The sequence below is a fragment of the Erpetoichthys calabaricus genome, chromosome 4 (genome assembly GCF_900747795.2).
Source record: "Erpetoichthys calabaricus chromosome 4, fErpCal1.3, whole genome shotgun sequence".
NCBI lineage: Eukaryota > Metazoa > Chordata > Cladistia > Polypteriformes > Polypteridae > Erpetoichthys > Erpetoichthys calabaricus.
Window position 1 is genome coordinate 136,109,373 of NC_041397.2, and position 27,139 is coordinate 136,136,511.

General features: G+C 38.9%; 1 protein-coding gene across 3 annotated transcripts in view; it reads left to right on the top strand.

Moving 5' to 3' along the window:
- cdkl5 (cyclin-dependent kinase-like 5) overlaps nt 1-27,139 on the top strand; it is a 520,592-nt gene that overhangs the window by 439,966 nt on the left and 53,487 nt on the right. For all 3 annotated transcript variants that reach the window (XM_028799820.2, XM_028799821.2, XM_051927101.1), the window contains 3 exons: nt 4,867-5,056; nt 19,555-19,635; nt 22,429-22,592. In XM_028799820.2, the coding sequence (XP_028655653.2) occupies nt 4,867-5,056; nt 19,555-19,635; nt 22,429-22,592 (435 nt within the window). The remainder of the gene's footprint in view (nt 1-4,866; nt 5,057-19,554; nt 19,636-22,428; nt 22,593-27,139) is intronic.

Here is a 27,139-nt window from a genome sequence, read left to right on the forward strand (position 1 = left end):
CTGATATTATTTTTACTATAATACTTATCTATCTATCTATCTATCTATCTATTTAGGATCTTGTAGTTAGTTTGGTCTCAAATTAGTTAGTTCTTCAACCTCATTGCTGCGAAGATCTTGGTTTTTAATTATCAAGTCACTCTGTCTCTGTGGGGTTTGCATATTGCCCTCATGCCAGTAGGGATGATATCTAAGTATTGCACTTCCTCTGTCACCCAAAAGATGTACATGTTATATTAACTGTCAAATGTAAAAGTTGTGCCTGATTGCAGATGTGTGCCTCATGTTCTAATTTCTCGATTTCTGTCTTGCGCCCACTGTTTTTGATATAGATACAAAAACTATATCCTTTACAAAGTGGTTTCAGAAACTGGATGGATGGGTGAGTGGGTGTGAATCCCTTAAGTGCACATAGCATAGGCCTCTTTTATCTCCCAGGACATTGATAAACATAACTGAGCATGGGCTTGGGAAAGTGAGATTATAACAACAGTTATCAGTCTAAAAGTGCAAAGTGCATTTTATTAACATCAAAGCAGTGTTCAATAAGTGCAGTGCAGGTCAAAAGTCTTCAATAAACAGTATATGAATTAACAGTGCAGTGAGGGTAAAACCAATAACTAAATTCATAAATAAGTTAAAGCCAAAAATGAAATCAAAAGTCAGCATTGACTCCCTTTATCACATTCCCTGTGCTCCAATCTCACTTTCTCTAGTCTCCCCTGCTTGCTCTTTGGTATACTCAGTACAGCTGAGATGATGGTGAACACCATCCAAAATCCAACTTCTTTACCTGCCACCTCCTTCGGTCACTGCTAAGAAGGTCTAAGCTCACATCCCTCTTTCTACCACCATTCATCAGTCCAGCAAACCCCTGAAGCCCCGATCATTCCTGTTCCACAACTCAGCAAAGGCACATCTCCCCAACTGGGACAGCTCTAACTATCTTCCTCTGTGGATAATCTCAATAGCTTCTCCCTCATCTCTCCATCAGTTACTTGCCTGCTTGATTCTGTCTTTCTGTTTTCTACATCTTGGTTTTCTTTCTTCCTTTTCCTTTTCCCCTTATTTGATCTTTTATACACCTGGTGAGTGTAGGTGCTCTAAACAATCTGCAGAGCACTAATGAGGAATCATTTTGCTGATTGCTCTCATACATGTGAATGAGCACTCAGCCAACTCCCCATTTAAGTACTTTGCGGGTGCTCGTTTCTGCCACGCACACTTACATCCAGGTAATCTGAGACAAAGTATTAAAAATGAAACTACACATGTCAGATGCACTAATCACACCTTATCACAGTTGGTAGTGGACTATGTTGTCTCTATGCTGCACACCTTTTTTCTTGGTGCCATAACTCCTGAAACTGCAAAGAGGAAAACTTTTATCATTTGTGTATTGGTGATTAGCAACACTAGACACTCCACAGGGGAATATGCAAGGGTGCTTTGCGGTGCTAAACAGTAAGTACCAGTCACACTTACAACACAGTCCAGTACATCAGGTGTGGATGACGACGATGAGCAGAATGAAAAAACACTGTGAACAGTACTCTGAATGAAATGTGTAGTTTTGTCCTACAGGGTTCCAGTTGTTACATCACGATTTGGTGTGATTGGGAGTGCTCTCCAGATGAAAACATATTCAACCAAGACAAAACCTCATAAACAAGTAGGCATAGGACAAGCACATCAATCCAGAAAGAACTATAATCCATGGTGGTTCTCTTTGTAATTCAATAGAGTGTGAAGCGTAGAAACAAATAGACACAGAGGTTCGCAATCACTTTCAGTGTTTTTCAGCTTCTTTTTAAAGATAGCACCTAATCGTCCTTCTTCCCAGCAAACCCTGCGCCACTCTGAAGCTGCCCAGTGATGTAGTACAATCGGGACTGTTAGAATTTCTAGGCCATTTAAATAACCCATAGCTACAAATGTTCAGGTTGACGTGCATGAGTTTATTGAGTGTATATTGTATTCTAAAGTAATTCCTCAATCAAATAATAATCATCTTTGCACCCGTTACTGAGCCCTAATTCTTTGTTATGATGGTTAGAGAGAGCACGTTGCCATACCCAGCACACGATGAACTACCTGGACTGGGACCTGAGTGCAGCTGTGCAACAGGTGACACCTCATCACCACACTGGAACAATGTGAGTTTTTTTTACCGTGGCTGGAGTGCCAATCCTGCCACCAACCCCCAAACTTTCCCTTGCAAGTTGGAGGACTTGCTTGCGGGGCTGGATGCAGGTTAACGTCATACCCAGGACAAAGCAGTTGCAGGTTAAGGGGCTTAGGAAAAATTGATAATCTCATGTGTCCATGGAGAATGAACATAACAAAACTCCTGATACTTTGGGCTTCAATGGGAACCCATAATGAACAATGGCAAATAAAACCAAAACATTCATGGCAAAATCTTGTGCCGTATAATTCAAAAGTCAAGTATCTGCTCATGCTTACAACATTCCTAACTTGTAATTTTGCAAAACTATTGTAAAATTATACACTTCCAGAAAATACTCACATACACAACAATAAAGCGCACACAAACGGGAAAGATCTTTTGAATTAAAGACCTGCCAACCCCTCATTCATTAGCCAGGAGTCCCACCCAGTAGTAGCCTGTTCATTGGCTACCATTGCGCTTCACATGATATCACTGTTACCAAGTGTAGTCTGAGAAAGATACATAGTTAGAGATTAAAAGTTAAAACTGAGTGAAAACATTATTAGCTGGACAATATGTGTTATATTTGTGCATATCCCAGGATCTTCAACACGCAGTAGGCTAGTTTGGCAGTGTAGCTTCAGAAAATGCTGTTGAAACTCAGAGGCCCTGTAGCTATGGCCCAAATAATCTATCAAAATAAATGTGCAAGAAAGAATGTGTTTGGGACATGGTAAGCGTACTACTGGATACCAAGCATTTGGATTATATAACATGAGTAGTTTCATTAAGTTTCGTTTTGATACTTTTTGCTGTTGTTCAAGCTGGGTCTCTATTAACACTAGAATTACCAGAGCCTACGAAAAAACTCGTAGATCCGGCCCACCTTAAATCGCTTCTTAAATCAGTTCACACCTCTCCGCCAGCATCTTTTGTCCTCTAAATGTGCTGATAAAGACAAGCTGCCAGCAGCCGGCTATTCCATTCCCCCTCCGACTTAGAACGTGCACGAACTTCTCCCAGCTCATGCCTTGATTGATTATCTGGGAGTGGAGTTTTAGAGTGGAAATAATAGATCGTTATTTGGAACACACGCATTTCATGTGTGTTCCGTTTCTACAGTAATCTATGTAAACACATTGTTAAAACAGAAACTTTTTCATAATTTAGTAATAAATATTACAAAATGTAGGCGTAAACTATAGAATGTGTAAAGCCCAAGTTCCAAAGATCAAATAAACACTTTCACAAAAGCTTCAATTGCTTCAGTAATTTTGTTATCTGCATTCTCCACTGAAACCTGAGAATAAACACTGCAAACAAAGTGGGGTGAGTAAAAGATGTACAATGATCCCCCACTATATCGCGGTTCAGCTATCGCGCCCCCGCTACATTGTGTATTTATTAATATTATTATTATTACTAGGGGGCTCCTCCCCCTGCTCGCTTTGCTCGCCCACCCCCGGGTTTGGTTTACCAGATAAACAATTTAAAGAATTGTTACATATGCACTATTTTCATTTTTACTTTAATTTAATTTTCATTTTTACTCCTTTATTTCCTGCCCCGGGCGTGGTTAAATCTCTTTCTCGTGGGACTTATAACACTGCTTGCATTGTGAAGGGGGGGTCTGAACGCACGCTAAAAAGATGTGATCGGTTCAGCTGCAGTCTTGCTTTTGCTGCTGGACAGCTGTGTGTTGTGCTTGTTGTTGTTTTAAGAGCTGTTAGCACCTGGAGTTTGTCTGCCAAAAGCATTCCTACAGCTGCTAGGTTAGATGTCAGCGAACTTGTTTTAAATTGTTTGTAAGTAGGGTGTGACGTGCAAAAGTCACTGTCTCACGGGTTTTGCTTCCTAAGGTTGTAATGTCTAGTCTTGCATGTCGTTAAAGTGTCTCTCCGAGATGATCTGGTCTCGATCGCTTCGCTCAACCCCCCTGGAGGCGCACTACTCTCCTGCCACTTTGCGTCTCTCCCGCTTGCGTTATGAAGGGAGGGAGCTGAATGCACACTAAGGAGAAGTGGACAGATCAGCTACTGGCTTTGTGCTGCTTCTGCCAAGATGCCTGTTCTGCTTGTCGCTCTGCGCTTTCAATCATTTAAAAGGCTGTACAGAATCTGTCCTTCTGTCTCACTGCCTTGTCTTGCGTGACGTTAAAATGTCTCTCGTGGGATGTCAAATTGTCTTCTGAGAAGATCAAGCCTCATCTCCCTCCCAAGATTTTTTTTTATAATAGAGAGATGCTACTCATATCCTTAGCCCGACATCCACATATCATATGTGTTTACAAAGTGTGTTTTAATAAGTTTACATGTGTTTAAAGTGTGTGGGAGGGGTATTTCAAGGCTTAAACTATAAAAAAATGTTAATAGATAGATAGATAGATAGATAGATAGATAGATAGATAGATAGATAGATAGATAGATAGATAGATAGATAGATAGATAGATAGATAGATAGATAGATAGATACTTTATTAAGAGGAAATTCACATGGTAACCCCCTATAATATAATAAAATTGTAATACACAATTTATATGGTCTTTCTATATCGTGGATTTTCACCTATCGCTGATGGGTCTGGAACATAACTTCCGCGATAGGCGGGGGATCACTGTAAACATTTTTATGTGGACCATTCCTTTTAATAATTTTGGTTTCTTTCATATTTTTGTGTTTTCTCTTACTATCAGAGCTCCTTATGGCAAAGCTGTGGACATGTGGTCAGTGGGATGCATCCTGGGAGAGCTCAGTGATGGGCAACCACTTTTCCCAGGTGAGAGTGAAATCGACCAGCTATACACGATCCAAAAAGTACTTGGACCATTGCCACCTGAACAAATGAAACTTTTCTACAGCAACCCTCGCTTTCATGGCTTACGGGTAAGTTTTATGTTGATTTAGACAGAATGAGTTACACAGACTCTTTGCAGGGTGGTTAACTTGAAACATCTTGGAATGACTCCATTATGAGTGTCTATGTAAGTGCATTCAAGCTGTTCTTTGTAGCAATCAAATATAAAAGTATAAGTTCATCTAAATAATTTACAGTGTTGATTTCTTACTGTTTTACTGCATGCTTATTTACATTTATTTTAAGAAACTTAAAATAATAAGAGATGTGAAAGGGTCCTCTGCCTTTTATACATTAATATAGCTGTGCTATTCATATTCACATGTATTAACAAAAGGAGGAGACAATATTTGAGTTCATAAAGCAGAGCAGGACTAACTCAGAGCTCAGATTGCCTCTTACCTTCACCCCAATTTCTCTCCCTCTAACCTCTCATTCATTTCTACTTCCTCTTGTAAGACAGTCAAAGTCTTTTGCCTATCTAACTTCATGGTTCACCAGACTGTGAGCCAGTGACAGCCATTTTTTGCTAGCTGGGGTCATCCAGTATAGGCTCATGGCCTCCCAGCATTGCTACTTCTACAATAGTAGTCAAACCCAGTACAGTCGACACTTTGCCTAAAAATTATGCATTTGAGATTTGTCTTGAGCAATTTGTCACATAACAGATTAACTGCAAAGGTTCCAGTTAGTGGAGATGCCTTGAACTCTGCAACAAGAAAAAATACAAGGATCACGTAGCCATTATTATATTTATCGATACAGACTGAAAGTTTCCCATGTTCAGAGCAAAAGTTATGATTGCTGTCAGTGCATAAATGTGTCAAGCCAGATTGCCACGCACTCCTCTGTCGAAACAGTGTTTCTCATATCTCACTCCCAAGAGCCTAAATTCTTGCAGTGTGCAAACTATGAACACTCTGTGCCTTCAGCTCTGAGTCAGAGATGTTCTGTTATTAGCCTGGCAAATCTTCTACATGTCCTGGAGCTTTCTGTCCCTTTGCCTTTGGGTTGGTAACAACATATGTCCATATGTATGTGGTATGAGCCTAACATAAGGACTTTTTTTCCTAAAGGATGCAACCAGAAGGCATTTTGTGTCAGTAGTTGTTGTAATTAATGTGAAGAATTAGTTGCATTATGCCACAATACCAGCTATCTCTTTTATTTAGCTTAGTTGAATGTGATGTTCAGATTACTGAATATTTTAAAATTATGAGTGCTTTTCATAATATTTAAAGTACTGAAGAAATGTAAAATATGTAGAGCGTTTATCAAGTTCAGCACAGTGATTGAGTTTGGACTTTACTTTGAAGCTTCTGGATTTTTCCATCTTCAATCAAACTAGTAATTACAACAAATGTCCAGTATTTAATTGACGACATCATGACAATTGAATTTGGCATCAGAGAAATATTTGTATCACCATATGGCTTCTAGCAAACATTCCGGTATTGCTCTTGTTTGATACTAGTCTACTCAGCAAACAGTTTTTTTTATTTTCATTCAAGTATCTTTTAGTATTTTTTTTAGTTCTGTAATATGAATTTACAAATTTGCTTGAGCTTTGTCACAGCATCCTGAATCAACTTTTGCTTTGCTCAACAACCAGCATATAGTGCTTCATTAGCTCCAAAAACCCACAAAACACTGCTAACATTGCCTATAATTGCAAAGACCCCTCACAGTTTTCAACACCAATTACTATAGAGTAGTCTGTTTATAGTGGTCTAGACTGAGCAGAGGGTGGCATGGTGGCATAGTGGTTAGCTTTGCTGCCTCATGGATGTGGCATCCTCAGTTTGAATACTGTACCCAGTCCTTGCCATTGTTGAATTTGCATGTTCTCAGCAAGGTCCGAACTCCAAGCTGAGCTGCTGACTTCCTGGAAGGAGCTTGTAAGCCCAAGGCCAGGGACAACTTCTGAGACAGGAGTACACAGCAGGTTGTCTGTCCCTTTCATTTAGTAGTATAGGACCTTCTATACCACAGAGGGACACCCTTGCCACTAACATTTGGATTTGGAGAACTCCTGCCTTAATGTGTTTCAAAATCCTTCCTTTTTAAACGAAATGACAAACTGCCACTACCAGTGTTCTTCGTACAGCTCCCATGCCTGCACACTAATTATTAACAGTGGATTATCCAACCCCATTAAGTAATAAGTCGACTGTCCTCTAGGATCCATTGGAAACGTTCCACCCTCAAAGTGGTGTCCTCCATAATTATGGAGCATAACAACACTAGAAGAAGGCAGTCAGGTTCCACTAGTGGATTCTTTGCCAGGTTGTCTTATGGCTTTGATGCCTGTCCTAAACTGCATTAAAATGTTAAGGCTCCAGTCCCAACCTTGTCTCCCTTCATGTTCCTAGCTTATCAACACACATCTTGCTAATAACAATCTGAATGGCCCAATGACAATCAAATTCCTTGACTAAAATTAAAGACTCTTAATTGGTTGCAAGGTCAATAAAGTAAGGATTCCATAAATCATGGCATTTGTTTAAATATTATTGAGAAAAGACTTAACTACTGAAGTCTACAACAATAGGAGCTTAATTGCATTTTCCTGACTCCTGCCCTCACAGATGCATCACCTCAATTGATATGCCATTTGGATTTGCTTAGAAATCAATTAAAAATTCCACAATTAATACCTGCATTATAACCAACTATCTTTTAAGTGGTTCAGTGTTCTATATTTTCTATAGTAACTAAATTACTTTTTTAAATATGCAAGTGCTATAATGCCGTTCACTAAAAAATGCGGCAAAGTAACACAATGGCATGTTTCCTGTAGTGATGTATTTTTCTCCTAAAAGGAAAGAGGATGTTTAAATGTTTGTTCTATGAATTGGTTTCCTTTTGTTACGGTAGTGACCTTGCTTGAGGATCCTACTGCTCTGCATCTCTAAAAGAGCAGATGTTATTTTAATCCACGTTAATTGCACTTTTCTGCATGATGTTTGCTTCAGTTTTATGTAGAGTGCCTTGCCTACATCACTATTAAAAGCACCCTACAGGATAATGTCTGGTGGTCTCATTTAGCTGAGAGACGTGACAGAACCATCATTTGTGCTCATTGCTACCCTGAGGCTTAGCTCACAACTTTGTTTCTAGGGTTTGTGCCTCCAGGATGTAATTTGTAGGTTCTGTCTAAGCGGAAACAAGTTGGGTTACTGTGTGTGGCTGTTCCATTATCCAATTATATCCAGAATCTGCTACAGAAAACAAGCCTCACATTGCCTAACATGATAGACAGCAGCAAGAATTATTCAAAAAATAACTAAACAATCACAATGGAATATAAAATCCCAGTGAAGGCTACAGCTGTTTTATAAGGATTATGTTATGCAGTGATAGGTTTTGTCAATGTCTCAATATTTAACTCTTGACATGCCATATGAAAAGGAGAATTTCACAAAATAAAATGGAGTTAGTAAAATTAGCTAGAAAGTAATAGCGGGATATTATATACTATAGTATAACCAGTAACGGCGCACTGCACAATAACGTGCAGTGAATACACTTGACTTCAGCATTCCTAGTTTTCATACTCTTTCTCTAGACGTTTAGCATTCATTTGCTCAGAGGTTGATGTGCTTGCTGCTTCCTGAGCAGCTCTTCTTTTCTCCACCCTAGCGGCCTGCTTCTTCTCTTCTTTTGTTGGCATCTTTTCACGTTAAAACCGATTAAGTCAGTGTTTGTGTTGCAATTACTTAGTACGTTTTTCTTAATTTTTTACTTAAGATGGCACTTAAGTCTTCAATCTGCTTCAAGAATGATTTAAGATATGAAGAGATAGGGGAAGTGACGGCGAAGGTGGTAGGGATGAGAACGGCGCCCGTACGCATGCGCCACATGGCCGGCCTGGTGCACGCTGCCAAGAGTTGATTCTACGATAAAATAAAATAAAAATAAAAAGAGGAATAACCTTGGAAGTCAAGTATCACCCCAAAAGCGGACAGTAGAGGTCACGTAGTATATGTGTACCAAATTTCAGGTCAATAGGTCAAATGGTTTGCGAGCTACAGGTGATTTAAAATCCTGGACAGACAAACAGAAAGCCACGGTAGCATATTATACAAGAAGATATTTTATTACATGACTTTGATATTCACACACGTAAAGATGGACACCCTTAACAAAGTTGATTTTGTGGGGTTCCTTCTAATTGTGGGACAACCTACCCACTTTCCCATTCATAATTTAGATTTAATAGCCAACTATGCAAAATCCACTTCTCTTGTTTAATGAATTACTTTATATTTCCTCACCATCATCAGTTACTATAACTAAATAAGGGCAAATTTATTGATATTCTGAGAGAATCACACCTACTGTATGTTATGAGGCTATTGGAGATCAGCTTACAAACAACCACAACATAAGAACTGTAGGCCAGGTTGCAGATATACCATTTGTTATACACTTTTCCAATACTTTTGAAATCTTACAGCTTTAGATCTGTCTTAAACAAAGCATAACATTTATGAGTAACTACACTTCCAGAGAGCACAGAGATGGCCTTATCTCTCATTAAAATGACATTGTTATATATTCTGATGAAATACATGCTGCATTCATTAAGATTTTCGACTTAAGTGTGGTTTTCAACTGATCCATCAGGAAATCTTGTTTGTTGGATTCCTTCATATTTAGCACTTCCTTCTCACTTTGAAGACAGAGTCCTTAGGGATGCCATGCAGCGACCATTTATTTTTTGCTTTATGCTGAATGTTGTCATTAAGAGATGTAATTTGGAGCCATAATATTAGTTGTTGACACTTACCTACTTATATCAATCAAAGCAGATAACATCCATCCATCCATCCATCCATCCTATATCCTAACTACAGGGTCACAGGGGTCTGCTGGAGCCAAACCCAGCCAACACAGGGCGCAGGGCAGGAAACAAACCCCGGGCAGGGTGCCAGCCCACCGCACAAAGCAGATAACAAGTTTAAATAATTCAGTTATTTTACAGAGAATGTAATAAATATCCTTCAATTTGGTAAACATACACTCTTTTATTTACTTATTTTTTGTTCTTTATTTCACCTTATACAATTTCTCATATTAGGAATTTGTTAGTTTTCGCATATCCCATGGGGTCAGAGCTCTGGGTCAGCCATTGTACAACACCCCTGGAGCAATTGAAGGTTAAGGGTCTTGCTCAAAGGGCCCAGCAGAGTAGGATCTCTTTTTGGCATTGACGGGGATTCAAACCAGCAACCTTCGGGATACCAGCGCAGGTCCTTAGCCTCAAAGCCACTACTCCACCCATGTGGTTAATTTTAGTGGTTAATTCTGCAAATAGCAAGACAATTCTGACAACTTGTAATGTTAAATGGCTTGAACTTTAGAGTGACTGAATCCACATGCAGTTTAATTGTTCTTTGTTTGTATAAATAAATCACTAATACTCCATTTCTCCTGATTAGAACGTTTGCATTTCCATTGTATAGTTAGGCTATGCAGAGGTGTAATGACAGGACAGGCAAGACAGGCCATGGCCTGGGACTCCCAAGGGCATCCATTTACATAAGTAACATCACAGCTGTGGAAACCCCACCTTGAAGCATAGCATCGACACAATACATCAAAACAGTCAAAACATTGCGAGTGTACATGATGAACATTACGTTTTTAGTAATGGTAGATGTAGATGCACCAGTTTCATAAATCATGAAGAGGAAGCAAAGAAGAAGCAGGACAGTGGTAAGTAGTGATTAAGTGTGCCCAGGGCATCCTTAGTTGGAAGGGGTATGGAACTGAATTGCAGAAGAGGACTGTTGGAGTAGAAGCAGAAACACACAAGCATCACACACACTCTGAACAAGTGAACAGAGTGTTTTAACAGCAGCAGCTGTCGTTGTTGCTTCTAGTGAGAGACGTTTTCCATCTGTAAATAAACCTTCCTTGAGATCTACCATGTGCTGGGAGTGGCTTTCAGCTTGAAATGTAATTTCAGTAAAGCGCAATATTCAAAGGTCTATGGACCAGGAGAATGTAGTGACAGCAATTGCTGAAGCCAAAGGTTGCACTCAGTGATTTTGAAAGTTACAGTAATACCCTAATGAGTGATTTTTAATTTTTTTCATTTCTGTTATGTGTACTTTTTATTTATATTTTGAAATATTACAATGTAATGTATATTTATTTTTATTACCATGTGCACCTGACATTTTAATTACTAAGTTTTCTCCACAAATTTGTTTATTGTGTGGTTTATATAATCTGTTTTTCACAAAATTAAAATAAAAGATTTGTGTTAATTGAATTTTCCCTGTCAATCTTATTAATTTAGATATTGCGCTAAAATAATAGTAATGCATTTTACCATGTTAGAATTCTGAGAATGGTGAGTTGGAGGGTCCCATGGAGTGGTGACATGCTGCCATGTAAAATGTGGCTGGTGTCATACACCTTGTTGCCATGATATCCACAACACAGTATTGTCAAAAAGAGGAGCTGACCTCCAAAAGACCTGAAAACTCAGATCCAGGATTTAACTGGTCTGCCTAGAAATGGCCCGCCCTAGGCAGTCTTGTCACAAATTCAGTAGGGGCCTTTCAAGACCCAGTTAGGCCCAAAATGGAGCTCACGCTTTTAAAATTCAAAAATACTTAACCAAACAAAAATGTCCTGCAAGAGAGAGACAGAAACTGTAAACCTGTGGTTTTTGATTTTAAATAATTTGTAGTCGTTTCTGAAAACATGTTTTCAATTTGTCATTATGGGTTATTGAGTGTGGATTGATGGGCAAAAATGGCAGATTTATCCATGTAAGATTAAATTTACAATGCAAATTGTACAGAAAGTGAAGAGGTCTGAATACTTTCTGAATCCACTGTGTGTCTGGGTAAATTAAACTGAATATATTTGTTGTAATCTGATTTATGGTACTGCCCTTGTACATCATGAAAATATCCTTTTATTTGTTTTCAGTGTTTCACTACCACTAGAGGGCAACAGATGACAACAGTCAATAATAGTTTCTTCCAGGGCTGACCAACAGGTTTCCATCCATCCATTTTTGGGAGGCCGTTTTATCTATTCTGCAGATTTAGGATGTTTGAGCTTATCCTTGTGGCATGGGATGGCAGTCCATAGCAGCAGGCATTCATCCACATAGTCACCCACACTAGGTCAATCTACTGCAACAAGAGTGACTTTGGATAGTGTGAGGTAACAGGACTCATCCTGAGATAAACAACGGAAACATGAAGTACACGAGGAGACCCCCACTCAGAACATCCTTCTGTTAAACAGCCAGTCAGACACACTGTCACAGTATAATCCAAAATTAAAGCTGTGATAAAAAGGGGTTTCTAACTAGCAGATACTAGATCCACAAACTGTGACCAAACATGAGCCCTAATAGCCAGAAGTTAATAAAATGTAGCAAAACTGCAGTAGAATTATTTGTATCCTTTTTGTTCTTTGTAACCCTTTTGGCCTATATACAATAAACTTACTGGCCTTTGATTTTTCTCATTTTTTTCTTCTATTATTTCATGAAACATCCATCCATCCATCCATTTTCCAACCCGCTGAATCCGAACACAGGGTCATGGGGGTCCCAATCCCAGCCAACACAGGGCACAAGGCAGGATTCATGAAACATTTATGGAACAAATTGCAATAGAGTTCTAACAGAATTTGTCACATGACATTTTGCTGGTACTGCAGTCTCCAGTTTGTTAATTATGATGACAATTTTGGCGATCGCAATCCTGAAAATGCAGAGAAGGCAGAAAAGAAACTTAAAGCTCCACAACACTTGGAGAATGCAAATCTTCAACTTCTACTGCCGGCATCAAGAAACTGGATAGAAAGGTTACTAGGTAATGGCGTTCTAGCACAGTTTGTCCAATGGAGAGAACCAGAGGCGACTGCTCTAAGACTACAAGGGAAGCTCCGCCTCCTCTAAAATGTCACAAAAAAAATTGTCACCTTTGTACAGTTGTATTTACATAGCTATAACAAAGAGCATGCTAGAACATGTTCGACTTCATAGCTAGTTCATTCAGAATCAGCAATAATTTCTTACAGGTCATCTAATGTGATTTTTTTTCTCATACATTCCCATAGCAGCACAATCCATTAAAACTCATTGAAGTGCAGCTTCACGGAACTTCAAACGCATTTAAGAATATACTTTGTTTTCAGTGCAGCAAAGCTAGATGTTTATTGGACAAATGCTTCAAAACGTCATTTCCAGGGAAGCTCAGTATCTCTGGAAGTAAATGGGGCAGTGGGCTGGTCAGGATGCTGGGCTGCTGCATGATGATTGGAGGAACTGTCGAGGTGGCTGGACCTCTTTTTGATTCACAGCATTTTGGCAGAAGAGCATTTCAAGTTCAGTCCCATGCAGATTTTTGGCAAGTGAAGTTGTGAGACAAGGTGCTGCTTATAGTCTGTTATTTGCTAGCGATATAGAACACCATTTTCATTTGTATGTATCCTATTGTAACTTAAAACGTAAATTTAGCTTTCTTGAGTTTGCTCCTTGTTTCAGTTTAGTAAAGTTTGTTAGTTTATTTCAAACTAGGTTGTTTGGTGGGGGGACTAGCCAGCCAGCCATCTAGCTAGCTGAATAATGGCAGACGGAGTTATTATTGTTGACCTGATTTTGGCAAAGCCATTTGATAGTCTTCCTTATGAGGAAAGACTCAGAATTAAACAGCAGGGCAGATCAGTGCCCAAGATTTATTTACTTCAAAAGTCAGGGAAAAATAACTGGTCTTTTCAACTCTTCTGGTATGACAATGTGAGCTGGCTGACTAAAGTGTTGTGACAAAGAGAATGTACTGTCGGCCATGCCATCTCAGGTTGTTTGGTCAGAACCGGACTAAATAAAATCATCACTTAAAAATCTTTTTTTATTAAATATTTTTATAGTAATGAGTCATATTCAAAAATAATAGCGTTATGCAATGACATGTGTTAGTAGACTACAAATATGTGCTTTTTAAGAGCACTTTACAATGAAATTTAAAGCGGAGCACAAAGAGGCTTACTGGGGCTCAGTAACTTTTATAGATGGCAGATTCCAATTCAAGTGATGTGGAAATGGCCATTGATTGATGTATGCTAGTGGTGGAGGGTTATTGAAAGTATACCCAATAGAGTATTATCCAATAATTAGCATTTGAAAAATATCAGTTATTATAAGATGACCAATACCTGCATAAAATCAGTATCAATATTTAAAAAAATGCAAAAGGTAACAGTGATCTTAACAAGGCTGAAGAATAAGCTGCGAATAAGTACCCAATATCAGCACCGTGTAATCAAAAATTTTAATTTCAATCTGAGGATACAAGGAAGATCCTGCCTTGTGCCCTGTGTTGGCTGGGATTGGCTTCAGCAGACCCCCCTGACCCTGTGTTCGGATTCAGCAGGTTGGAAAATGGATGGATGGATGGATGGATACAAGGAAAAAGAGGCAGCTCTTCATGTATGATAAACCACACCACGTGCTCAGTTACTTTTGTGTGTTTATACCACTAAGTAAACAGTACCATCCTTGCTATTAGTGACCAGCATGATCCGGTCTTCTGTCTGCAGATTAATTGCAGTTCCATTTTCAGGGGTGCCTGTAGGATTTTCAGGGATCACGGTCTTACCTCCTCTGTTATTGTCACACAGTGTTACACAGGGATAAAAATCCGAAGAGCGAGATTTTACAGGACTCATACATGTTTGTAAAATCTGTTCCTCTTAGGGCTTTGCGTGAGTCATATGTGTGTCGGATGGCATGGTGGCACAGTGGGTAGCGCTGCTGCCTTGCAGTTAGGAGACCCAGGTTCGCTTCCCGGGTCCTCCCTGCATGCAGTTTGCATGTTCTCCCCGTGTCTGCGTGGGTTTCCTCCGGGTACTCCGGTTTCCTCCCACAGTCCAAAGACATGCAGGTTAGGTGTTTCCTGAATTGTCCCTAGTGTGTGCTTGGTGTGTGTGTGTGTGCCCTACGGTGGGCTGGTGCCCTGCCTGGGGTTTGTTTCCTGCCTTGCGCCCTGTTTTGGCTGGGATTGGCTCCAGCAGACCCCCGTGACCCTGTACTTAGGATATAGCGGGTTGGATAATGGATAGATGGATATGTGTGTCTTAAATGAAACATTTACCATTGGTCAGGGGTTATGTTGCATATACAAAGGGCAAGATGATCAGGGGATTGCCGTGATTGTTCATGTATATCTGGTTCTGGGCATCAGATGCCACTGCCAAGGCACAGTCCATCCTATGTTTGTATTAGTTATGACAGCTGTAAGCTAATAATGCTGTTTTCTTACATTAATAATCTGTAAATAATATTATTCCATCAATGTAGTCTTATTTATGCTTACATAATTGCTTTCTTCTTCCATTAATTAATTTTTTTTTCTTTTATGTCTATGTTTATCTTATCGGAAGCAGCAAGAAAAGGGTGTTGCTGTGTGAGCTGTTTGTGTGCGCTCTGTCCACTGTCTGTCTCTCTTGCATTAGGCATTTGAGTGGTGTCAGACAAGTAAAAGATGAATATATACAAAACAGACAAGTCCAAGCAGCTGCTGTCATGATGAAATTGAAATAGTAAACTAATTCGTGGCTAAAGCTGCACAGAATGTTTCTCTGTTTTAAAACTGCCGAGTTTGCAAATTTGCCAATGCTTTTCAATTAGATACCTAAAAATTTCAAAACCTTGCACAGGGCGAACTGTTGGAGATATCTCAACGATAATTGAACTCTTTGTCTCAACAAATTTCTTTGAAGAATAAGCCGGCCACATTTCAACAAAATTGATCCACGGGGGGCTGAGTTTCTACATGTGGACAGACAGGCAGACATGGGCTATTGCAATAGGTGCCGCATTATATGCAAACGCACCTAAAAAACACACCACGTTCACGGTGATGTGAACAAGGAGCTTGAATAAAATTGAGTTTATTGTTGTGTGGCAGACTGAATGCATTATACAGCTTCAGAGAAGAGCACAGGTAAACACAGAGATGTGAGCAAATTTTTGGGGAGCAGTGTTCCTTGTTTTCAATCCAAAACAAACTCTTAAAACCACTTTTAAATACTTTCTCAATCATGAAAATGTGTCAGTTTTGTGAAAACCGAATGTAGTTCAAAAATTTCCTGTTTCACTCATCACTACTTATTGCCATTTGAGCACGTTTCATGATTGATCCTAACATTCAGTATTTATAGTATAATGCAGCAAAAATTATATTGTGGATTAAGGATGGAAATATTACAATAATATATTGCCATATTGCCTATGTCTAACCCACATTGTATGTTCCCCAAACCTTAAAATATTGCATTGTATGAGTAGATCTATGCCAGCTGCCTTCCACATATGACACGCCAATTGAGCTCCCTTCCATCCATCTAAATTAAAAAAAAAAAATTATCTTTATTTTGGAAGTTTCTGCACATCAATGTTTTTAATTAAGAGAACAGAAAACTAAAAGGAATCCTTAACAGAGTAATCAGCTGGTGGTTACCGCCTTTGCAGCATGTACACATTTTGTATGTTTGCATCAGTTTCATTAAGGGATTTAGGTTGCTAAATCAGTATTGGAATCCCAACAAATGTGAGAAGGATAAGCAGGTTCAAAATAGATATTTTAAACAGATGTTGAAAATTTCAGTTAATCCATACATGTTATAAACATAAATAGGCAAGCAAAGTAATATGGTAAATGTTGCTGCATCACAACTCCTGAGGACAGTTGTAATTTGTACATTCTATTAGATTTTCTCTGTGTACTTTGGTTTCTTTTCACATCCATAAGACTCGATGAATTAATTAACTGCTATCTCTACATAGACTCGGAATGAATGACTGTGCTCATGTAGGTGTGGGCTGGTTCCTACTTTCAACACTACTGGGCTAGGGTTTGAATCCTTCTCACTCTATGACAGACAAGTGGGGTCAAAATTGGTGAATATTTAGTACTATTAGCATGTTATAGTTCAAACTGATAAAAAAAAGTACCTCAAATTGTATTAAAGGATAAAGAAAACAGTTGTATAAGTTGAAATTGAGTATGAAACAGTGACATTATGTAGGAGGTAAGATATGCGTTTGTAGGGATGTAAGGCAACGCTGCACCATCTTGACCTGCATTTTTTGGTTCTGTTCAGGGCTTTAATTGCTGTTGCATGTATAGCAAAGACTGAAAGACATCTGTACAAAAGTTTATAAATCTAATCATTAGAAATAGCAGCAGAAAGTTCAACACAAGGTGAGCTGCTTATAAATCATTCACAGAAGCTGCATTTTCAGGACTTTAGTGACAGTTCCATTTCAGCACCTAGGATAGCACCTAGTAAGTGCAGCAGTTATCAGCCACCACCAGATAATTGCTTTCTGTTGAATATGCTTTACCTTGTAGACTTTTTGATCTCAGATTAAAGTTGAACACATATTCTTTCTTTGTATATACATTATCAGCACTTCCACTATAAGTACTGATAGTAGACGATCCATTTTGTCTGGTTTGGCAAGCTGTGATTTCAGTCAGGTTTTTGCTTAGTTATTTTGTTAATACAGTATCTTTAAATTAAAAAAAAGCTTATAATCTTTACTTGAATAAAGAACTGCACTGAAGTAGCAATCTGAATATGACAGAAAATCACAGCTGTCTCGGTAGGCTTAGTCGGATTACACGATTGCATTATAATGGCTGATAGAGCTAACTGATTTGAGCTGACAAATGAGATTAACTGTCCGTGAGGCAGGGGTCAAGCTGGTGCACTTCTAAAATAATCATGGCTTACGGATAGACAAAGATCTTTTAGTCTCTGTAGTCATCTAAAGCTAAATAGCATCTTAAGTAATGCATAGTCCTTTACAAACTGATAAAATGAAGTTGAAGTAAACCCTGAATACTATTCTTATAAAAGTTTTTCTCATATACATTTAAAAGTTTTCAAAACTTGATTTATTCTTTAGTTATTTCTGTAAGTTCATGACCCAACAGAAAACAAATCACTTAGATGTTCCTGTTAAGAATATCTTTATATTTTTGAAGTTGTATTCTGTCATGACATGTAGTCATGTTGTTTTAAATCTACCCCTCTTGTCCTTTGACTTAAAACACCATTTCCCTTTTTGGGCAGTGACGTTTGGTATGAATCAGTCAGTCAGTCATCATCCAACTTGCTATATCCTAACACAGAGTCACGGAGGTCCACTGGAGCCAATCCCAGCCAGCACAGGGCGCCAGACCACTGCAGGACACACACACACACACACACACACCCACACACCAAGCACACACTAGGGACAATTTAGGATCGCCAATGCACCTAAGCTGCATGTCTTTGGACTGTGGGAGGAAACCCACGCAGACACGGGGAAAGCATGCAAACTCCATGCAGGGAGGACCCGGGAAGTGAACTCAGGCCTCCTTACTGCGAGGCAGCAGCGCTACCACTGTGCCACCATGCCGTCCTGGTATGAATCAATTTTGCTTAATTTGTGTGTCCCGAACCTCATGGTATGAGCATTATTCCTTTACAAACACTTTTTGCTCTGCTTTTTTGATGGTCCAGGCTCCATAGCTGGATATTATGTCCAAGTTTGTCACGGCAAGGAGTTCTCCTTGGTTTGTTAATACAGTTTTTATGGCAGCATGAACAAATTAGGTCCATCTAGTATAGAATTACAGTTCCCAATCTGGAAATTCCAATCTTGATTTATGTCTTGCCTTTTAGAACTCTTCTGGATAAACAAGTCATTTAATGCTTTTATGAAACAGAAAACCAACAATGTGATTTGTCATAATTAAGCACACTCAAGGAGAATGCCCATAATAATGGAAGAAAATAACATTGCATGATAAGACAAAGAGCACCCACACATTATTAACAGAAATTACTCAGATTGTCAATAAACAATCTTGAGATAAAATATGTAAGTAATCGCTTCAGTATTATTTGTACAAAGTGAGAAATGTGAAAAAAGTAGAAACTCTGAAACTGTGAGGCCTTGAAGTCTCTGTGCCCTTTGGATCCTGCTGAGCTGTGGTAGGCTACATGCTTTATGTCCTGATTCTGTCAAAGGATTTTCCAACTGCCAACGAAACAGTCATTTTTTTTGTTGATTTCTCTTCAGTTTATCTGTTACTTTGGATGGTATTCTTAATTTATTGGACTCAATTTCTATACTTTGTAATTACATTTTATAATTTTAATTATTACATGTATTCTTCTATATTTCAAAAATTAATATTATCAAGAAAGCCAAAATAGCCTTAAAGCTCTCCGGCTTTCCACAAGTTAATAATTGAATTCGTAACATCTTGGCTTTTTGACATCTTACTATTTTTACATATTTTATTTCATTCCACAATGAGTGCTTTTCTTTGCAGAGGGGTCTCTTACAGTATATCACCATAAATCCTTTCAGTTATTTTGGATCTTATTTTTAGGAAACTTCCCACCTTCAATTTAGCAGTTAATGGAACAAATATGAGACTTTGAGTAAAATGTCTCATTATGTTTTTATTTGTTCAACTTCATCTAGTTCCCAGCAGTTAATCATCCACAGACTCTAGAAAGAAGATACTTGGGGATCATTAGTGGTGTCATGTTGGATCTTATGAAGGTACGTTTTCCATAAAGTTTATTTTTATCATTTTATTTAAGTGACAAAACACGTTGATTTAAACTGTAATCCCCCCTGAGTGATTCTAAGTGATGTGTGTTCAAGAATACAAAAATCTTTTTAAAGCCAGGTGATCTTCTGTCCAAGAGGACTATAGTGGATGCTGATCTTTAATGGAAAAGTTATTAGAAAAACAAATATATTTTTTACACACTGCTATTTATTTTCTAGGATATATGCATACAGGTTTCTTTTCTTTCAAGCATCTTACTTTACTAGATGGTAATACTGTATCTGTGATCATTTTGAGATTCATGGCTTGTTTGAATCTTTTTAGACAGATATAGCTGGTCAGTTTCTCATAAAAATATAGTCATCAGTGAAATGTATCTATATGCTTAGCTCTGAAAGAAAGTGTATATTAGTATTCAAACATCTTTTCAAATTCAAATTAATTCTGAAATAGAGATAAGACACCAGTTATAAGTTTTGGAAAATAATTACAGTTCTCTGCAGTGGACCAGTGCCCTGCCCAGGGCTGGTTCTGTCCTTGTACCCAGTGCCGCCATGATAGGCTTCAGCTCCTTAATACCCTGATTATGTAGGTTTGAGACTGTTGGGTTATGTCATAATTATAGTCCTGTCAGTTGTAGTACCATATCCTGTTCCATGCAAGTCTGGACAGCCATGGCCAAATTATATATTTTGTTGATATTTGAATTAAATCAAATAGTAAATACAGAGTTGACAACAAATAAACTAAAGTAAATGTGTTATTTGCAAAACGTGTTGTTACTCTTTCAGTTGTACTGTCTTAGAACTTGTTAGGTCATTCAACTAGTCAAGAATTGTCATTCGGAACTGTCAGCTGATGACAATTCTAACGGCTCATAAATCCCTTGAGTCTTCACACATTGTGCAACACTCAGTAACCCTGGGCTTTTCTAAGCAACTGAATGAAGATCTGAAAGTGAAATTAATTGATGCCTACAAAATGGGGAGGCTATACAAAGATATCAAAGCACTTCCAGCTAGCAATTTCAACAATCCTAAAGGATATTAAGAAATGGCAGCTAAGAGGAACTGTGGAGGTCAATACAGGACCTGGAAGATGAAGAAAACTGACAGGTAGAACTGCTTGTCTGAACTGCAAAATCTGCACATGACTCCAAGTGTCCTGCATGCAGGTTTAGCTGATAAACGGAAGAAATGGAAGAGCCATCAGAAAGAAACTTGCAATCTCACCAAAAAAAAAAAAACAACATCTGCAAAAGACACAGGCATTTTGGAAACAAGAGCTTTGAAGAGATCAATGTAAAATCAAACTCTTCAGCAATAACCATGAAAGGTTTATCTGACAACATAAATTAGCAGCATTTAAAGGAAAGAACACCTTGGCAACTGTAAACTATGGAGGTGGATCTGTTTGTTATTCTCTGGTTTTGTGTGGCAGCTTACTGGCCCATGGAACTTTGTATAAATACTGGAAAACTGAAAGCTGAAAAAAGGGCAGCTTCTACAGCAGGCAATGATCAAAAACACACTACCTCAAGAAACACAACATTTAGGAATGGCCCTCACCATCTCCAGACTTAAACATCATTGAAAATCTGTGAGTAGGTCATAAATGTACTGAGTACACAAGAGAGTCCAAGGGTATCTCAAAGCTGGAGGTAATCAGCAAGGAAGCATGGGGACAAATCCAGAACAAGTGTTTTGACCCTGTTTTCCCAATTAGACTCTATTGTGTGGACTTTAACAGAATGCCCCAATCCCATATTTTTACTGCACTGTCAAGACTGACTGCTATTGTAGTTCAACACTTCCACATTTCTTTTACATTTACATAATCCCAGACAACTAAGTAGAGTACCACAACAGTCAGGAGAAAACGTTGCACATTTATTCATTTATTAAAGATAATATACTCAAAATATAGGGAAGGAAGCTACAAATGTAAGTGCCGGGAAAATAGTAATAATAGAGCCTGAGTAATAGGCTACCAGGTGCCTCCCTGTCTTAGTATGTTGATTGATCTCTCTGTCTGGTCCGACATGATGTGACATTGCCTGTGGATAGAATGATAGTAACAGGAAGCATAGCCATCTTCATGAATGGAGCAGGGGAGATAGGAGAGAGAGAGAGAGAGAGAGAGTGAGTGAGTGAGCAAGCAGGCCTCTACAGGCCTCAATTTTGTCCATTTCTAATGCACCACTGGGTGTGTAGTTCCCAAAGACTCAGCTTAGGCAGACTCAGCTCCCCACCAGTCCAGCGCTGGTGCGTCAGCAGTCAAGTTCTGATTTGGTATTTTCTGATAGACACTAAACATCTGAATGCAAAAGACTTAACTTGATCTGGTAAGTCATAAATGTCCACGAGCAAGGACTGACTAATACAGCTTTTCTTAATTTTAAAATTCGATTGTTGTTGACATTAACTTTCCTGCCAGGTTAAACAAATTAAAAATAGGTATTGTTTGATATGAATAAAAAAATGATCATTTTATATTCTAGATATTACTCTCCATTGCAAAAGAATTCAAAGACTCATAGCTGGCTGCAACAACCATTTGCAAGTTGTGATTTCTGCTAAAGGGCTGTTACAAAGTATTGACTTAGTAGGGTACCCAAACTTTTGCAAATGCCACATGTTATAAGTAAATAAATCCTTAGTAGCTAGTTGATGTTATTTTTGTTACACCCCTTGAGTTACTCTGTATTTTAGGGTGCAGTTTTCCCATTGAGTATACTGCTGCAATGCTGTAACACTTCTTCTCTCGTTTTTTTTTTCAAGAATTTGCTGAAGTTAAATCCATCAGAGAGATATTTGACGGACCAATGTTTAAATCATCATGCCTTTCAAACGCAGCGGCTACTGGATCGCACTGGGGGTTCATCACCTTCACGCACTTCCAAAAGGAAATCATATCATGGAGAGAATAATGCCCCTTCAAGCAGGTAGAAACCACAAAATGGTCAGGTTATATTAAACATGGTTGTTATGGCAGAAATATTTTGGCATGCAAGTTTTCAACTTTTTATTTTTAATTTTTCCGAAATCTCCATATGTTTTTAAGGGTAAGATGTTGTCATTCATTCAGTTAATTCATGCAATTTGTAAAAGAAAAAAAAAACTGCACTCTCGCAAACGGTTATTATGCTTTCCTTATACTTGTCTTAGCAAGACAACTCCAGGAAAAGACTTCTGAGCACCTCACCTTTGCCAGTAATGTTCAATAGAGTCTAGCTGCAGAAGAAGGCGTCAATTTATGGACCTCATAGTGTCTGAAGTGCTTGGATCTGTCCGATACCTAAAACTGTCCTGACTGCAGCTGGACACTTCTCGTAATGTTTCCGAGTGCATACACATGCCTAGCTGAACTGGAAAGGATTTAACAGAGCAAAAGCAGACCCATTTGAAAAGTCTGCAGCTTCTACGTGAGGCAAGATTGTGTTATAGATATTCTTTCTGCAGAAGTGTCCATCTCTTAGTTTCACATTAGTGTTATGTACATTCTCCTGAGTTTTCCGTTGCCTGACAACATTCTGTCAGTATGTGATTTCAGCCTTTTACCTCCCACCAATATTCAAAGCAGAATATTAATGGCAGACACTTTGAGCTCCTACTGCTTGTAGTTCAGTCTGTACACTTAAATCTTTTTATGCTATATTCTTATTTCTTGACTATGATTTTCATTTTTTTTTCTTAAAAAGACATGATCTCTCATCTCATAGTGAATCAACTCTTGGTTTCCCAAAGCAACAAGTAATATTGAACCTCACATTGTCTTACTCTTATACCAGATCAGTCTCTGAATTTGATTGAAAAAATCCTGACCTGCAAAGAGAAATGACGATTTGAGACCTTGGGGTGATTTTAACATCAAGAAAGGCAACATCTAAAACATCTTTTGAAAGCATGGTGATTAGAGCAAAAAACATGATACTAGCATACAAGATAACTGAGTGAGACGCAGGTTTTCATTGTCTGTGATGCTTCATTAACTCGACTTCAGCTTTCTCAAGAGATTAAACGCATCACAGCCATTTCGACAAATCCTTGTTGTCTGTTAGTCTGAGTTATTTTAACATTACACATCTGACCTGTTCAATTCATATTTATGCTTGTGATTCACTGTCTTGTACAGTATAAGAGGGGACAAAATGGGAACCCACTAAGTGGAACTGGGTATAAGCACTATATAAAATTAATATTATTTCCAGGAAATAATCATCCAATTCCATATAGAGATTCTTTTATTAACTGTTTTTATTACTTGTCTGCATATACCATTACTGGAAATATTTAGCAAGACAATTCCAGGAAAATTAAAAGGAGCGCCTTACTGGTGTCTCCCAAACTTTGTGGTTTGACGACCCAGTTTTTCACATGGCAGTGGGATCACAAGCCACATGTAATTTAGCAAGATCATCTCCTGAGGGGGCGGGGGTGTTATTATGTAGGAATTTAGCACAATCCTCAAAGCGTTAGATGAATCAAGCTCAATCGTAAATGCTTTTCCTCCATGGTAAATTGTGCATGATCGTCGGAGCTGGAGAGATCATCCAGGATTGGCCATGATCCATCTGCGATGCTGCCTCTATGAATCAAACATGATTGTCGGGGCCAGGTTTTGAGGGTAGTATTCGGGGGGGTAGGCAGGTTTTCACCCAGGGTCAGCCACAGCTCACATGCAATGCAAGGCATCGCTGCCTTAGACAATGGGTGAACATGAAGAATGAAAGTAGACCCCTTTTTCATATACAGTACTATGTATAACCCAACTACAAAGCATATAAAGTGAATATCCTGTGATATCCTGGCTGAAGACTCACTACTTCAGTTTAGCATATCCTGACTAGAGCTGCTGATTAACTGTACAGACTGCATCTCTGTTGTTAGTCATTAGCACTAAACCAGAAGTAACATGATAGTTAGAATTGGATACTAACCCTCACCTATTCTGTTTCTCTTCTCGGTACTCAAATGTGGCACTTGATGCTACAGCCCACCTGTCAAGTTGTTTTGCCAGCCTAAAATAAAGTCATCCCTGATGTAGGATCGCAGGAATTGTGGGAGAGAGGGGTCCTTTCATCGGATTGGCTGGCTCAGTGCTGTTTCAGCCATGGAATGGTCAAATGGGGGAGGCAGCTTGATGGATGAGGTCTCCAGGACTCTAAATATATCCAAATCGTCTTATGTGATATCATCTACTGTTAAATTCTGCTCCGTACTTCTAAAATTTTTATATTCATACTGTATTGAGGATGGACACAGTGGTAGCGCTGCTGCCTCGCAGTTAGGAGACCCGGGTTCGCTTCCCGGGTCCACCCTGTGTGGAGTTTGCATGTTCTCCCCGTGTCTGCGTGGGTTTCCTCCGGGCGCTCCGGTTTCCTCCCACAGTCCAAAGACATGCAGGTTAGGTGGATTGGCGATTCTAAATTGGCCCTAGTGTGTGCTTGGTGTGTGGGTTTGTTTGTGTGTGTCCTGCGGTGGGTTGGCACCCTGCCCGGGATTGGTTCCTGCCTTGTGCCCTGTGTTGGCTGGGATTGGCTCCAGCACACCCCCGTGACCCTGTATTCGGATTCAGCGGGTTGGAAAATGGATGGATGGATGTATTGAGGATTTGTTCTGTTCTGTGTATTGTACTGTATTGACCCCCTTCTTTTGACACTCACTGCACGCCCAACCTACCTGAATAGGGGTCTCTCTTTGAGCTGCCTTTCCCAAGGTTTCTTCCATTTTTCCCTACTAGTTTTTTTTGGGAGCTTTTCCTTGTCTTCTTAGAGAGTTAAGGCTGGGGGCCTGTCAAGAGGCAGAGCCTGTTAAAGCCCATGCGTCATTTCTTGTGTGATTTTGGGCTATACAGAAATAAATTGTATTGTATTGACCCCTTTTGTACAGGGTCAAAATTTAGACTTAATGTTTCAGCAGATTTGCATGTTTTAGGCATCCCTGAATGTGGTTGACTATTTCTAGAATGATGTAAAGTGCTAGAAACCTACTTATTTTGAACAAAACCATTCCCATTTGTGTTACTTTATATAGTTAAGTACATATAGAGGAAGTATTTACAAATGAAACCTAACAGGGTCAATTTTCAATATATTTGCATGTTCTAGACATCTTTGAACATGATTTCACCACCACACAAGTGATGTGTCTGTGTATCACGATGTGAGCCTGTAGATGCAATAAGTCCAAACCAAATAACTTAATCTAAGTGATTAAGGCAAAAAGGATGGATTGGAGCACCAGCAGGTAAACCCTGTTTAACGCCAGCTAGTTGTAGCGTAAAATAAAAAAAAGAAGAAGGAGGAAATGCAGGATACTTAAGGCATGGTGTCTTTCCTGGTTAGTCTCTGATTTTTATAGACGTGGGTGCACTTGGAGCATTTAGTTCAGACTTACAAGGACTCCCAGGGTCAGGGGGTTTATATAGTGAGTGGAGAAGACGCAGAAGTGATGTCATTGGTCCTCCAGATAGTTCTCCATTCTAAAGCAAACAGAATCGGTGTTAATGTTGATGTTACAGTCAATTTCTTCCCTGTAATATTAGATGAGACATGCCCTAAGCTTGTGTGTCTTACTGAGATTATAAGAATAGAATTTAGTTAAGGATTTCTACTTTATGCAGTGTAATATGGTCAGTTTACCCAAGTATGCATTAGATGTACAACAAGAACAGTTTATTTCTTGTATATCCCAAAATTACACGGAATGCCTCAGTGGGCTTTAACAGGCCCTGTTTTTTGACAGCTCCCCAATCTTGACTCTCTAAAAAGACAAGGAAAAACTCCCAAAAAACCTTGTAAAAAATGGAAGAAAGGGAAATTCAGAGATAGACCCCCTCCCAGGGCATGCAATGGATGTCAAAACAAATTCAATACACAAAACAGAAAACAAGTAATCCTCTTCACAGAGGTAGATGGCCAGTCTATCATTGCTACATCAGAAATACAACACAATAGTAGAAACTGCTTTGTTCTTGCTCAACACTTCTCACCAGGTACAAGAGCAGAGCATTGTGACAACTCTCAGTCCAAAATGCTAGAATAGATTATACCACTCACTAAATACAGAACTATCACATAGAAGGATACAGATTAGTTCAAGTAGAAACTAATTAATGTAAATGAAAAACAACAATCAGTTAATCCTTTCATTTAATTGTAGGACCTCAACCAGATTGTAGAAATGGAGTCAGGCAAGTCCTGGAGACCTTGGCCAACTGGCCACCCCAATCCCAATGGCCATTTTACAGCCAAGTCAGTGTTGGGCCCGTAAACAAAAAGCCACATCTTTTTCTATGTCTTGGCCAACTCCTCTTCTTTCTCCCTTACTGCAAAATATTATATGCATCCTCAACTTTTTTCAGGGCTAGTAAAGTACCCCCACATATTTACAGACCTTTGTGTGTTTACAAATTCTTCAGGTTTTAAGTCTTTTCTTTGTCAAGAGGTTATGGGTATAGAGAAAAATAAGGTGAAGTCAGTGGGGTGAG